This window comes from Diadema antillarum, unplaced genomic scaffold (assembly GCF_040938485.1).
Source record: "Diadema antillarum isolate AM-2024a unplaced genomic scaffold, OU_Dant_1.0 scf00000035, whole genome shotgun sequence".
Classification (NCBI taxonomy): Eukaryota; Metazoa; Echinodermata; class Echinoidea; order Diadematoida; family Diadematidae; genus Diadema; species Diadema antillarum.
Genome location: NW_027270924.1, coordinates 672,553 through 688,107, shown reverse-complemented (window position 1 = coordinate 688,107; position 15,555 = coordinate 672,553). Strand labels below are relative to the sequence as shown.

The 15,555-nt window shown below is 39.4% G+C and overlaps 1 protein-coding gene across 3 annotated transcripts in view; it reads right to left on the bottom strand.

Annotated features, from left to right (window-relative positions):
* Window positions 1–6,909: 6,909 nt before the first annotated feature.
* LOC139744107 (ras-specific guanine nucleotide-releasing factor RalGPS2-like) overlaps window positions 6,910–15,555 on the bottom strand; it is a 104,618-nt gene continuing 95,972 nt past the window's right edge. For all 3 annotated transcript variants that reach the window (XM_071654566.1, XM_071654571.1, XM_071654577.1), the window contains 5 exons: window positions 13,699–13,772; window positions 12,687–12,826; window positions 9,884–9,986; window positions 8,823–8,917; window positions 6,910–7,504 (listed from right to left, as the gene is read on the bottom strand). In XM_071654566.1, the coding sequence (XP_071510667.1) occupies window positions 7,475–7,504; window positions 8,823–8,917; window positions 9,884–9,986; window positions 12,687–12,826; window positions 13,699–13,772 (442 nt within the window). In that variant the 3' untranslated portion in view covers window positions 6,910–7,474. The remainder of the gene's footprint in view (window positions 7,505–8,822; window positions 8,918–9,883; window positions 9,987–12,686; window positions 12,827–13,698; window positions 13,773–15,555) is intronic.

The following is a 15,555-nucleotide window of genomic DNA, read 5'->3' as shown; positions in this document are numbered from 1 at the left end:
AAATAACTCAGTATCTATGTATCTGAGGGAGTAAAGTAAGCTTTTCACTAAGCGACCTGACTATATCTGATTGCTCTGATATCGCCATGAAAAGGCAGCAGTCTTGGATTCTTTATTAGGCGATTATTCTTGTCTTTTTTTTTTTATTCTAAACTTTTTGTTTAGCTGTCATTGACCTACGGAGGTCAAGAAAGATTTCCCCATTGTTACTTCGAAGGTTGATTCCAGGACCAAAATTTGGGCGACCCGGGGGTCACAGGGCACCTGCTGATGTCAAGCCCTGTATTCACGCATTTATGATTCATACAATATAAAAGATTAGTTTCCTTCTTCAATCCATCATTATCATCATCAATGTCACCACCACAAGATGGTGTGAATATATAGAATATTGTTGGTAATAAAGTTTGCATATTTGCGGCACAAAACTATATTCTGAATATAGGGAGTTGAATACAGATACACTCACACACACACACACACACACACACACACACACACACACGCACACACACACACACACACACACACACACAAATACTTGGTAAACATCTGTACAGCCACACTGAAGAATTGCATTCAGCTGACTTGAGTAAACAAGTAGAAACTGAACTAAATACACAAACACACAAACACACATATACACATTAAGAAAACGAGACAGGTATACATAATAAACACGAAGTCACTCATGAGAAGTTAGAAATACTGTTGAATTTTTAATGTGATCATTCACATTTTCATCTCTTACAAATAATGTTACATTACACAATCATATTACAAAGTGTGATTTCATCTTGTTTCAGGCTGTAATCTAATGGTCCCATCTGTCCAATTTTTCTCATTGCCTTTAGACTTCATAGGGACACACTGCTATTCATCAATCTTGAGTCCTAAACGTACTATAAAATCCATGATGAACATTTCCATCTTTCAATTTCCTACACACTTGCACTTTGTGTGAACTGCGCAGGGAAAATTGACTGGGATGAGTTTGCGACGGCAAGCAAATTTACTAAACACTGTTCTCTTGTCACAAGTAAAAAAAAAAAAAAAAAAAAAGACACAAATCTCAAGGATGTTGCATTCAAATGAAAACATGGATAAGATTTAAACTGTGTAACCATGGAGACAAGTTATGGTTCCATGATGGCATTATCATTCCACCTTTAACAACAAGAACATTTTCCCCTTTTGGTTGCAGATATTCCATGTGTTGACACAGGAAAAAATGGCATGCGAATGTGGCACGGCAGCAGGAAAAATGCCTATCTAATATATTCCCGTGAACCTATCCACATACAAGAACGGGAGTTCTTAATTCATCTCTTTCTCCTTGCTCTGTGTGAAAGTTACCATTCTTTTTATCATATTAATACTAATACTTCAGTATTTCATGGACTTTTGTTTTGGCGGGCACAGTGTGACTGTTACTGATAACAGACCTTTGAATAAAAAAGGATAAATGATGCATGATGTCTACGATGAATAGGAGTGCATTACGACCATGATGTTGAATACTACTGTTTTTAAATAATGCTATGCTGCTGAGAATACCAACAAATTATATTTAGCTCATGAAAACACAATTTTCAAGGGAAATCTGAAAAGATAACAGATTGGGAAGAGTTGGCACAAAATCGGACAGTAATTTAAAAAAATGAACAAGTTCCATGTTTTGAATCTTCATATATGTCGTCTCACAGATGGCACTGTAGATCCTATACAAGTGCTTTGGTCGTGTGAATGTGGTATCATCTGCGCATTACAGACATCTATCATGAATGAAAAATGACTGATATATTCCTTGAATTGTTTGGGAGAAATCCTTCCCCTCTCCTTAAAGGATGTACGAAAAGATATCTTTGACTAGCCTTGAGCAGCACAACAGAGAAAGCATGAGATTACTAGCAATTCCAGGACAAATCAAAATTGCAGTTATCGCAAAAGAAAGCATGACACTATTGTCACCTGGACCACTCTTTTAAGACACCAGGGAAATGCTGAACATAAGGACTAACAATCTCATATTAATTTGTCCAATTTAGCTACTGCATTCATCGGTTGGTTGCTGTCAGTTGCACTACTCTCATGGACTGCCAAGTTAGATTTTGCATACATGGAATATAAGGCGAGTCTAGTAAGCCGAACATTCTCCTCTAATGTGACTGCTAAATAAAGTGCTACATCACTCTATATTCATTCTGACTTTAGGATTTCAATTTCTGAAATGTCTGGGAATAAGAGCAAAACTGGACTTGTCACTTTATGGAGTGCTTCACATATGTTGGCATATATTAAATAAAAAAAAGACAGAAAAAAAAAACAGACAGGAGAGAAAGCAGAAGAAACAAGATAGAAAATGTAATCTTCTCTCAAATTACAGAGAGATGACTTCATTACAACATTACATTATGTAAACAGGCTGCTGATACCAGCATGCAGCATTTTAAAAAAAAGATACAACAACATGGATTGACTCAAATGATTTACATGGGTGATCTGAGCTGTAAACAGGGGTGGGGTGGAGTTTGCTTAATTTAAAGTGAATAAATATATCGACACCTTGAATATTTACACACGAGAGAAAAACAAAAAGCTAAAACAACATCGACCAAAGCCTGTGCGAAAAGGTGAACAGGAGGCAGAGGGGAAAAACTAGCTAGCACTGCTCCAGCATTCTTCGTAAATCAACAAATACTTTATGACAAACTATGATACACTGTACATTATTTCTCCTCGCTTGTTTTTTAGCATGGTATTCTCACACTCGTAGTAGTACTGCATATTTCAACATTCTCAAACACGCTGCCTGGCATTCATGGCTGAGTCACGGGGGTTTGGATGATGAGCCAAACCGGGAACATTGAAAAAAGGAAAAAGAAGAAAGAGAAGTAGAAAGAAAGCAAAAAAGGATCACCTAAACATGCCCCACTTCATTCTTATCTTGCATTGACATATATTGCTGCATTATTTTTTCACACCAAATTGTCCCAATGTTGATTTTGACAAGATTTCTCACTTTTCAGGTAGTTGCAAATGACTTCAGTGACCATTGGACCAAACCCAACGGTCTCGCTGTGACCCTCTTGCAGACAAACAAACTCACACACACGGAAGGTACTGTGGCAAAAAACAAGAACAAAACCAGATTCAATTCAACATCTCGGGCATGAATATGCTACCTCGAAAAAAGAAAAATCTTGGATGAACATGTCTCTCCTCAAGCAATTGTCTTTTGCATGTTTGCTTGCGCCAATCTTCAAATGTAAAAACAAACAAAACAAAACAAAACATGACACAAAACTGTATTTAGTGATTCATCACCCTGCTTCAAGTTGTCTACTGCCACTACGGCTCAAGATATAAATGGCTGGAAGAAGCTGCATTAAAAGTCTTCTGGGGTTCATGTGAGCCTTGTACAATTGATGATTGCATTCGCTGGTGAAAGTGTAATGTCAGTGCATTAACCCGTTGAGGTCAAGCTGATTTTGCTATAACACACATATCCCATAGGCACCTGCCCGAGTATACTTGGGGCTGGTCTTCAAAGGGTTAATGAATAGTGAAATAGTGGATACTGTTTAACAGAAACACATCTCATCTTTATTCTTCCAGAAGGCCAATCTATGTTTCGCATGATGTGTAGTAATGCACCATGCCTCCCTGGATATCTCTGTCTACTTTCCACTTTTCAGCTGGTCAACCTTGCATTCTCATAAATAGATGGGATCATACAGTCATATGTGGTGCGTCATCATGTTACCCGTAGAAAGTCGGAGATCATAAAAGGGATGATAACTGCATGTAAAGCCGACTTTGGCAATACAACTCTTACAGTTTTCATATGATTTAGTTCTTTTTTAAAAACATTTTCCTTGCAAAGAATTAGGGATGAACAATACATCAAATTAGAGCTTTAGCATCTAACAACTTCATATCTGTCAAAATCCACCAAAAAAAAAAAATTGTTACCATTTTCTTGACATCATATGGTTTTCATAATGATGCATCACATATGTTCTTGAGGAAAAAACAAAACAAAGCCAGATTGCATAAACATCAATAATATGTGCTCAAATTCATAACTAACATAAACTGAATAGAAGTTTTTCCGTTTTAAAAAAAAAGAGCAAAAGAAGACAAAGTGATCTACAGTGTGGTGATACAAGACATTGTATAATGAGGATTTCTTCCTGTTTTTCTATTTGTTTTGTTTTGTTTTGTTTTTGTTGATACACATCCAGAATGAGATGATGACACACTATGTTGTGCATACAAACTTCTCTACAAATGTTGGGACTGCATGACTTGATCAATCCAAGGGAGTGTTTATGCCTTGATTTTGTTTGGCCATACTGGCAATAGGTGCTTTGAAATGTGATTAGTGCAAAAGAAGGCTGTGTCCTGACACATTCTGATACAAACGCCATTTCTAAATAAGCAACAAGGTGCATTTACAATATGTGACTTTCTCTAATCATGCTTACTCTGAAACATAAACTCAAATCACGTTTACAATCAACAATTTTTTCTGATGACATGTTCTGGGAAAGCATAAACCCAAAATCAAATACGCTCAAGAAAAGGGGTTAATATAAAGTTTTCAACAATGTGCAGTGCATATTTGCTAATCAGCTTTTTCTCAAGCTCTAAAGAATTGAGGATAAGATGTATCCCTGTGAATGGCGTTTTGGATCAGCGTTTCAAAACACTGATTCTTCCATCGCAAATTGAGCACAAATGCACCCTATTTCAAATCTTGGATATACGCAATAAATATACCATAGTGACCTGACAGTCCTGGGCTAGGCCCTTTCACATTGTGAAAGTGTATCTCTTCACAGCTGTTTCTTCCCGTGACAATCAAAATAATCTTTACATTCACAAAGATAAAGCTCACACTCACAGAAGAAAGAAAAGAAAGAAAAGCAAACAAAACAAAAGCAGTACCTCTGCACTTAAGATGAGAAATACACAGCGATAGGAAGACTTGAATGAAAAAATGATGCTGGAATTTAAAACTCGACTATAACTGAGAGCAAAATGTACAAATTATCTAACTATATACCATTACATACTTGTCAGCCATCTCGAGAACTATACATTCTTATTGCACATATAACAGGTTACACATCTTGCTACGGGAGTATCCACCTCCCCTTTCATAGATACAAAAAAAGAAAAAAAAATGGATGACACATAAATTAATGATTATAAGATGCATTCGGATAACCCAATCTCACCGCAGTGACAGCATTAGTTTTTGTCAAGCATTATTTCATAAGTTTTGCCTCCAGTGTTGCATTTTACCTTCTAGACACGAGTCATTGGAACTTTGAGATAGGGCAATCGTGCAGACCATTGACTTGAAAACTTAGCAATGCACTATTAAAAGAAACTATATATCTGACTCAAACACTGCCAACTGCTAGCGGGGAAAGAGAGTTGTTCCTGTACTTAAATGTTACTGCATTCGCGAAAGTCCTCAATGGACAATTACACCTGCGAGATAGGAAATTAATTTCATTCGACTCACTCAGATGGTAAAGTAAGTTTGATAGCACACATAAAAGCTACAGTGTATACTGAAAAATCAGAAATTTTTGCATGCATTTTAATTTCAGGAATTTTGCGAGAGCCAAAATTCATGAAATCACACTGCACACGAAAGTTCCTGTCTATACTATAATGGATTGGATGCCATCGGCAATTCATAAAAATTTAATGCCATGAAAATGATGGCGGCTCCAAGTTGCAAAAAATTCATGCCGTGAATATTTCTTGCTTTAATACAGTTCTCCATTTGTTCCAATTCACAATCAATGTTTAAGGATGAAATTCAATAACCCTGTGTTTTACAGAAAAATCTATTTGCAAATAGAAAATTGCCTACCTTTCAGCCAGTGGTTATAAGATTGAATCCTAACTTTTCTTGAGCTCAAATTTTCATTTCATTCAAACTAAGTACCAGTCCCACATGTTCTTGCATATATTATATGAAAGGAACAGAAAGTAAAAGACAAAATAACATAACGATAGCATATTTAAAGGAATTTGTTAGTTGGTGATTGAAATGACGGTCAGATCAACCGAGAACTTTCGTAATTCTACATTTGCTAACCTCCATAGAAAGATCAGAAATATCATATGTTCACAGTGCGTATTGTTCATGTAACTTGTAAAGTGATATAAAATCTTTTATTAGTACAATGCACTATTGAAAATAATGGTATGAGAGCATTGGTGTTAGAATAAATGAATGTCTATCATCACTAAATTGGAGGCTGAACTGCTAAAGTGAACTGAGTTCTAATATAACTCTCAAATTTAGATCCACCATGCTCTTTGCGTCTTTGTCATGAGGGTCAAACTCTTCTTCTTTATTTTTGATTGCAGGCAATTCTAGGTCTTAGATCACAAAGGACAGTTTCCCCACGAAATATCATTCTTTTGTGAAGATATTTGGCAAGTCTTAAACCTATGAGATGACAGATATATCCAGAGAAACTTGCCTGTAGTTGTCAGCTACCATTAAACTTTTACTTTCATTTCAACAACAATAACAAAAGCCACAAAAGAAACGGTTTAATAAGAAGCAAGACTATGAGCAAAGACTTCAGATATCGACTTTCTGCTTTTCAAACAATGACCAGTGCACTACTGCCAAAATAAAAAAAGGAAAAAACAAACAACCACCAACATCAAACCTTTTCAGGAGTTACTGTAAAACCAGACAATAATACGAATTTTGCGAGGAGCTGGCATTTGTGAAGGTAAAATGCACGCTAAAGGTTTCGTCTTCACAATTGTATTGAATGCCAGTTGCCAATTCGCGAAAATTTCACGCCGCGAAAAAGGCTGTCGGCCTCAATTCGCAAAGGTTTCATGCCATAAATATTTCTGGTTTTACAGTAGCATATCGAGTCTCATCAGCAGGCGACAGTACATTAAACCTTCAATAAGTGACGCTCCTTGAAAAAGAAAAAGAAAAAAATTGGCGCACACACTTAAAGTCACACTAATGCATTCAAATGCTTCTACAAAGTGAGATGACGCGTCACAAAGATTCTCACACAGACTCGTCCGGCGCCGGGCCAACGTCTTGCCCAGCAAGACCTGTACGTTTGAGCGACCAGACCAGTGATGACACACACACACCAGGGTATAACGTCAAATCAGATTTCGCCCCGGGATAGGCATCCAACAACAGAGAGGGATATTTTGGCTCGTGGATGCAAATATCCCGGAGCACGAGAAACTATCTTGAGGATCCATACGGGTGAGACCTAGGAACAAGAGAAGTAGGACTAGGAACTCTCACACACAAACACAAAGCTGCCCCACGCTACAAGTATCGATAGTACCATGGCAAAAAGTGTGGAAGCACCAATAGTAGTCTTTTATAACAACACTACGTTCATCTAATAATAGTCTCTGACGTCACAACAAAATGAGCTGTCGGTTCCATGCGTCACTCAAAGCTCATCAGATTTAACGGGGCCTGTGGACAGAAACAGAAGAAATGAAATCCAAAGATCACTTTCTGAGCAAAAATATAATTACAGTTGAACCTCTCGTATCCGGACAAGTCGGGACCGGGGCTCATCCGGATAAGGGATTTGGCCGGATACGGGAGACTCAATGCTTTATACATGTACATACATACACATGTACTGATGTAGCCCATTGTAGTACCACATGTAGTAATGTGTATACTGCCACCTTTTCATTGTTACACTCAGTAACAGACCCCAAAATAGAGGTTCGTGTTTGCAAGAATGAAATCATTTTCTGTTATAAATTCTTGGGATGATTTACCTAAATAATTATTAAGAAATGTATCAAGTATATGTAATTCATGTGTGTTTGTGTAGGAGTTCTCAAGGAGTTGGGAATCCCCCTTTCCTCCCGTGATTATTAAAAAAAGATTAAAAAATCATGGCGAGATTGCGTCCGGATAATAGAGAGATCCGGATAAAGGGAGGCCGGATAATAGAGGTTCAACTGTATGTCTTAATATGCATGTGTGATATCCCTATTTTAGACATAATTCTGCATTTATGAAACCACTGCAGACTGTGAATGCTAACCAAACAGAACCATTTTGTTTCATCAGCAATAGGTAGTTTCATGTTTATGCTGTCTAACTCAATTTTTGTAAAAATGTCACTCTCCCTGTGCATCCACAAAATATGAAAATGGTATTCTTTCATTCAATATGTATGTGTGCTTTTCAACATCTATGACCACTATAATGTAACAAACAAGAAATTGTTGAATGACATGCCAATTCAATTCAAGCACAATGGATTTTAAAAAAATTGAGAGTGAAAAATCAGAAGTTTCCAAGAATTTTGCAGGAGTACTTTGTCCCATTCATGTACTTTTCTTAAGTAACATGCCAAAAGACAAACACAAAGCACAGAAATGAAACAAAAACAAATTGAGAAAAGCAGCACCCTGTGTCATTTGTATTAGCATTCATGGTATTTATGGAGAGTTCAGCATATCACAAAAATGGAAAAAAGGCACATAACATATTTCTCTGCTGTCATATTATCTAATTTAACCCTTTCTGTGTCAGGGACTTTAGACAGTGTGTACAATGCTATAGGGTTTTCTGCACCATATGGCTTTCAAAGCACAGAAAGGATTATCAAAGAACTCTACATATGGAACAGATCTATGATTCAAACAAGAATCACTGAGAGAGAGCTATGATGGGTGAATGGATTTTGAATAAGAGCCAACGACTTTCAGATCAATGTATGGAATTCTGGTTTGATCTAGTACAATCTGTGACATAAGAAATATCTCACCTTCTGGCCTTTCCTCTTCTTCGAGGCCTCGTCTAGATGTCTGACCCAGGCACACGCCACGGAGTAGTTCTGTGCCTTGTACTTGTAGCTGTTACCTAGAGGATGACATAAAGATGGATAGAGAAAGTGTCAAAAGCAATCACTTCACACATCAATTTCACTAGCCTGATATGGCAGATAGTAAAATATCTTGTCGGTATCACATTATTGGTTGTAGAAAATAATTATAGTCTTTCTTTTCATATCTTTTTACAGAACTCATTGGCAGGGCTTGTTTGTTCATTTCTATCTGAGAAGACGGCTGGATAGCCCATATTCAGCTACACTAAGCTGATCTTCCGTGGAGTCCTGGGCCCCGTCTTATAAAGACTTGTGATTGATTCAAATCAATCACAACTTTACGATTGAATGCAAATCCATCTTATAAAAAAAGTTATGATTGAAATTAAGACAGAGAACTGCAATCAATCAATCACAGGTTGCGATTGATTGCTGCTTTCAAGAGATTTGTGATTGAGTGATTTCTATCACAAGTTTTATAAGACAGGGCCCAGTTGGATGTGAGGCAGGACCACTTCACCAGGTTAAACACCCTGCTCTTTGCGATGAATGAATGAAGTGGGATCTTTTACGTGCATGAGTTGTGACTCTCTCACACACAGGGCCTCCATTTTATGTTCTATCTGAGCTACCCCTGAATATGTTGCACTAGCTCTGTGTATGACTGATAGAAACAATGTATGTTAATAACTAGGTTCTTGGTAAAATGTGGCCAATTATCTTGTGGTTTATGTTTTTTTTCTCTCGAGAATGGGTTTAGTCACAGTATCATTAATATTTTGTCATAGATTATGTGATTAGAGATAAAACATGTTAATAAGAAGAAGGAGCACATGCTCCTAAACTGTACAGCAGTTGTGTGTTACTGCTCCCAACATCACACTATAAACCACACGGGATGTAAAAAATTCACAGTCTGCCTGTGCTATGGAGCGTTCACATCTGTGTGATTGGATTGTCATGCCATATGGGCCAGATCCTGCATTCGCAGTGCACCGTACCTGTGTTGGGATCCGTGAGGACAAACACGTTGTTGTGCTTGGTGTCCGGCATGGTGACCAGCCAGTCAGTGATGGACAGGATCTTGCACGGCTTGGACTTGAACTGTGGGGGAACAGAAAGCAACAGGGGTCAAAGGGCAAACCAGCACTCATAAACAAATCAGGGTCTGAGGGCTTCACAAGCCATGAGTTCATTCATTTGTAGCTCAAATGGGAGGGGGGGGGGGGAGAGAAAAAGTATTCTAGTATCAAATGTATTACAGCACTTTGAATCATGGCTGTAGCATGACAGCAAACATGACTGGATTATTTTTAAATCATTAATGAAGTTTTCACATGGTTGTGACCAATGTCATTATTTTATGAAAATGTATAAACTTTACAAATCCTACCATATTCACATTTCATCCCTGGGGCATTTCATGAAGTATTTTGTCAGATATCTCTTTTTTTTTCCGGACAAAATGTTTTAAACTACCAGTACTGAAATCCTTACATCTGACTGGCTGAGAGCAAATTTGTTAGAAAAAACTAGATATATCGCTACGGCTACTGATATGCCTCCGCAATAATGCATGGTTCTCCTAATAGGTCTATAGTACAATGTCTTGACAATGTGTGATGACAGTTTCACACAATTGGCAAAATATTAAAATGACAGGTTTGACACAAATGTGCTGAATGTTCACTTTCCTAGAACTAGGTTCAATTGGATGAATGATTAAAATGTCAGAGTGCAGGTATTTGGGGAACTGATGATTTTTACTTGACTTTTGACCCTTTTATAAGTTTATGCATTGAGTAATTTTCAAGGTATTGAGAAGAAGTATAATTTCAGTATCAAATGGGAAAATAGCATTATCTAAACCTGGCCTTTGACCTTTGACCTCACAGTTCCAAAGAGAATCACTGTTAGGTTGAACATGCATAAATATGTAAGTTTCATGATGATACCTTGAGTTACTTTCGAGATATGGAGGAAAAAGTGCAATTTAGCACTTTCACTTGACCTTTTACCTTTTGACCTTTGACCTTTTGGCAAGAAACTTCCCCAAAAATATATATTGGGTAATACATGCCATACATCAAGTTAAAAAAAAAAAACCTTCAGCCTATTGCATTTTAAGGAAAGTAGTGATATTTTGAGGAGTTGACCTTGACCTTTGACCCCCTGACCTGTGACCCATGACCCCCAACTTCCCTAGATAATCACTGCCCATCGGTACAAGCATATATACTAAGTTCCATGAAGATACCTTGAACCATTTGCGAGATATGGAGAAAAACATGAAATTTCAATTTTTTTTCCACAAAATAAACCTGTGACCTTTGACCTTTGACCCTGTGACCCTAAAATCCACACAAAGTATTATCCCCCAAGGATATACCCTCATACCAAGTTTGATGTAAAACCACCACACGGTTCTTGAGATATCGACAAAAACAAAACGGGACGGACGGACGTACGGACGGACGGACGGACGGACGGACGGACGGACGGACGGACGGACGGACGGACGGACGGACGACCCGAAAACATAATGCCTCCGGCCACTTCGTTGCGGAGGCATAATAAAACATCAGACAAAACGCTTGATGAAACACCCCAAGATATTAACCCTTATCCAATGAGTGAGACTACCACGCACTGAGACAGCAGTTTACATGAACTAACCTCCTACAACATGCAGTACATCGACTACTCATGGTACTAGTTTATACTTTATTGTTGATTTCATTCACAGCCAGACTGGGCAGCTGCCTGGACAATGCCCTACTGTGTTACAAAGACCTCTTTGCTCCCATTGTCAGACCCAAAGACCCCCATTTGCATAATAAGAGTCAATCTAGGCGAAACCCTCAGAGGGTCAATAGCATATGCCTGTGAGTTTCATATAACAAAAGAGTTTGACCCAACTGGTCAGAGATTAAACAAAGTAGCACAAAGCCTCACACACACACACACACAGACTTTGATCCCAATCCCTTTTATCAAAGTGGCAAGTACAAGGCATATTCACCTAAACCTCTCTGAGCTATTTTATAACATTTTGTATAGCTGGGATGCCAGACTGCATTGGCCTGCAATCTAACTCTTTTGATTAAACCATTAAGGATGGACTGACTTTGCTACTACATGCATTTCCCATAGACCCCTGCCCAAGTATACTAGTACTCGGGACTTGTCCTCAACGGGTTAACATGCCAGAGGGTTTGAGTTGACCAAGGGTCAAAATCATGGTCAGACATACCCACTTGTGTGTGGTCAGGATGGGATGTGATTTGAGCAGGTGTTCCAGACAATAAAAGCTTTTGTCTCTGGTACAGAGCACCCCACAAAGAAAATTTAACGCATGGATGGGGCTCTGGTACATATAGGATAAGTATACACTGGCGTAAACCTCCAAATTTTGTACTGCATACATGGTATATTTTGCAGTCTTGTTTCTGTTGCTAATTTGATGAGTCGACCAATAGCTGCTAAATTTTCAACAACTGAAAATACTGCCTCCTGTAACACAATTACTCTAAATATCATCTCCAAGGAGGAAAAGTGCAAACTATTTTCTTGAAAAGGGATAATACTTAATTCTCATTCCATCAATATGGTTCTGGATTGCGAATTAAACGCTATTATCTTACACGTCCCTAATTTGCACAAAGTGTACTAGCAAGATGTACATCGTGTACAGTATATGTTTAAAATCATCTGTTTCTGGATCATGCATGGATCATGCAATGGGATATCATACCATCCTACATAACACCTGCAAAAATGTTCTACGGATAGATGGAGGCTTACGTGTGATCGCTCAATGGAGCTGAAGGATTTGGCAGCGTAGTGGACCATGTTCGTGCTCCACAGCCCCATCCAGAACCTAGTCCATGACGTCACGGAAAGTTTCCTCCCCGCTTTCCTGATTGGCTTCCTCTTGAGACACGCTGCATTGAAAAAAAGAATAATTGCAAAACGGTGTGAAAGAATGATTATGCTCTTACTTTAAATGTTTGAAAAAAAATGCAAATATGCATGTGCACCCCATTCAACAGCAGCAAGAAGAATGCAGACAAATAGCAGGAAACAAGCACAATTATTTACTTTGTAGTTTAAGTGAATCACAAACTTCTTGCAAAGAGAAATTGTCAGCCTGTGAAGCAGCAAATGAGATATGAATAGCGCCCTCTTGTGGGCAGTCTGTGCTGATTGCCTAATTCTCCCATTGCCAGTGGAAGTTCACATCAGTGGTGGACAAGTTCAAAGACAGATATTGTCATATGATATATTATGATGCAAATGATGTGATACACACTGCACCCTACAGGTCATGTCACACCCTGTGACGGGCACTCGTCAATAAACCACATTGCTGACTCCATCAGAAACTTGTTGGCAGCTTTTACAACAGGTATGATTTAAGAACAAAAGGATTTTTTCTTTTGTCATGGTGGAAAGAAATAAATATTCTTCAGCCAGGGAGACTTGACTGCTCCCCGCAGTGGGTCTTGCAATGAGATGAGCTCACTCAGCCCCCATCTATTCAGAGTGCTTGCGCTCTTTGGCAAAGTTTAGCCTATAAAAACTGAAAATACTTGCAGAAATCTCAAACAATTAGGGGTTTTCCCAGTCTCTTCGGAGTACATGTTGTGTCTGGCACAGGTGTCACAAACATTAGAAATACTTGCGGAAATCTAAAACAATCTGGAAGTTTCCTCCTTTGATACTTTGCATCGATGGAAGAGGGAATCTCCCAACTATGAAAACAGAAAACTATCCAGCGGGTGACTAAGCTTATCAAGAGTCCATGAATGCTTACCGCTGAGGACAAAGGAGTTCTGTGGGATGTCGATGATACTGGAGACAAGGTCCTCACAGCTTTCTGTCACACCCCTGTCAGCAAATCAGTTAGAACAACAACAATAACAACAAGAGACCCGCGGGTCTAGCGCTCACCTGAGTATCGCAAGTTCACCTTTCACGCAGTCACTAATCTAAATTATTCACAGCTCTACCAAAATTTGACGAGGCATTCTCAAGTGGAAGATGAAAATGTACAATAAGGGCCCAATTTTTTCAAGATTCCTTAATTTGGGGGGATTGGGGCCCCCTGGGGCCCTCTGGGTGGGGCATGGTGCCCAGTTTGATAAATTGAGATCCTGACCACCTAGGGATGCTACCTGCCAAGTTTGACAAAAATCCATAATGAGGTTTTCAGGAAGAAGATGAAAATGTACAATTCAGGCCCCCATTTGGACCCTTCCAACCACCCCCCCCCCCCCTACCCCCAAGAGGGGCACCCCTGGATCTCCTATGAACAAACTTGAAACTACAGTCATTAATGTACTCACTCATAGTATTATCTCAGCTCTATAACTTCTGATTCTAGAGAAGATTTTTAAAGATTCCTTCATTTGGGGGGTTTGGGCCCCCTGGGGGCCCCCTGGGCGGGGCATGGTGCCCATTTTAACAAATTGAGATCCTAACCCCCTAGGGATGCTACCTGCCAAGTTTGGTGAAAATGGGTCATGGGGTTCTCAAGAAGAAGATAAAAATGTACAATTTAGGCCCCATTAGGACCCCTCCTCACCCCCCCCCCCCCCCCCCCTGGGTCCCATGGGGGGCACCCCTGATTCTGCCATGAACAAACTTGAAACTACAGTCATCAATGTGCTAACTCATAGTATTAACCTAGCTCTATCACTTCTGGTTCTAGAGAAGAAGATTTTTGCGGATTCCTTAATTTTGGGGGGTTTGGGCCCCCTGGGGGCCCCCTGGGTGGGTCATGGTGCCCACTTTAACAAATGGAGTTCCTAACCCCCTAGGGATGCTACCTGCCAAGTTTGGTGAAAATGGGTCATGGAGTTCTCAAGAAGAAGATGAAAATGTACAATTTAGGCCCCATAAGAACCCTTCCCCACCCCCCTCCCCTGGGTCCCAAGGGGGGCACCCCTGATTCTGCCATGAACAAACTTGAAACTACAGTCATCAATGTACTAACTCATAGTATTGACTTAGCTCTATCACTTCTGGTTCTAGAGAAGAAGATTTTTACAGATTCCTTAATTTTGGGGGGTTTGGGCCCCCTGGGGGCCCCCTGGGTGGGGCATGGTGCCCATTTTAACAAATTGAGTTCCTAACCCCCTAGGGATGCTACCTGCCAAGTTTGATGAAAATCGGTCATGGGGTTTTCAAGAAGAAGATGAAAATGTAAAAAGTTTACGCACGACGCACGACGGACGACGCACGACGGACGACGGACGACGGACGACGGACGACGCACGACGCACGACGCACGACGCACGACGGACGCCGGACGAAGGGCGATCGCAATAGCTCACTTGAGCCTTTGGCTCAGGTGAGCTAAAAAGCATGAGAGAATACCACCAACGGAATTCAAATGTACTGCTTGGAGATTAAAACTGTTCCTGATCTCATCCTGCTTAATATCCTTCATAGCAAAATTTCTGATTCATGATTAGCTTATATTTTTTTTAACCTAATTCAGTGTCTGCAACAATGGTGGAAATGTGCAACAAAAAAAAAAATAAGAAAGAAAGAAGAGATACACCATTGTCTCTGACCATATGAACCCACACGACACCTTTGTGAAAGGGCGAGTCACAGTTCTGTAATTGTCTTCTTCATTTACAAATTAGCGTGATGACTACTACAC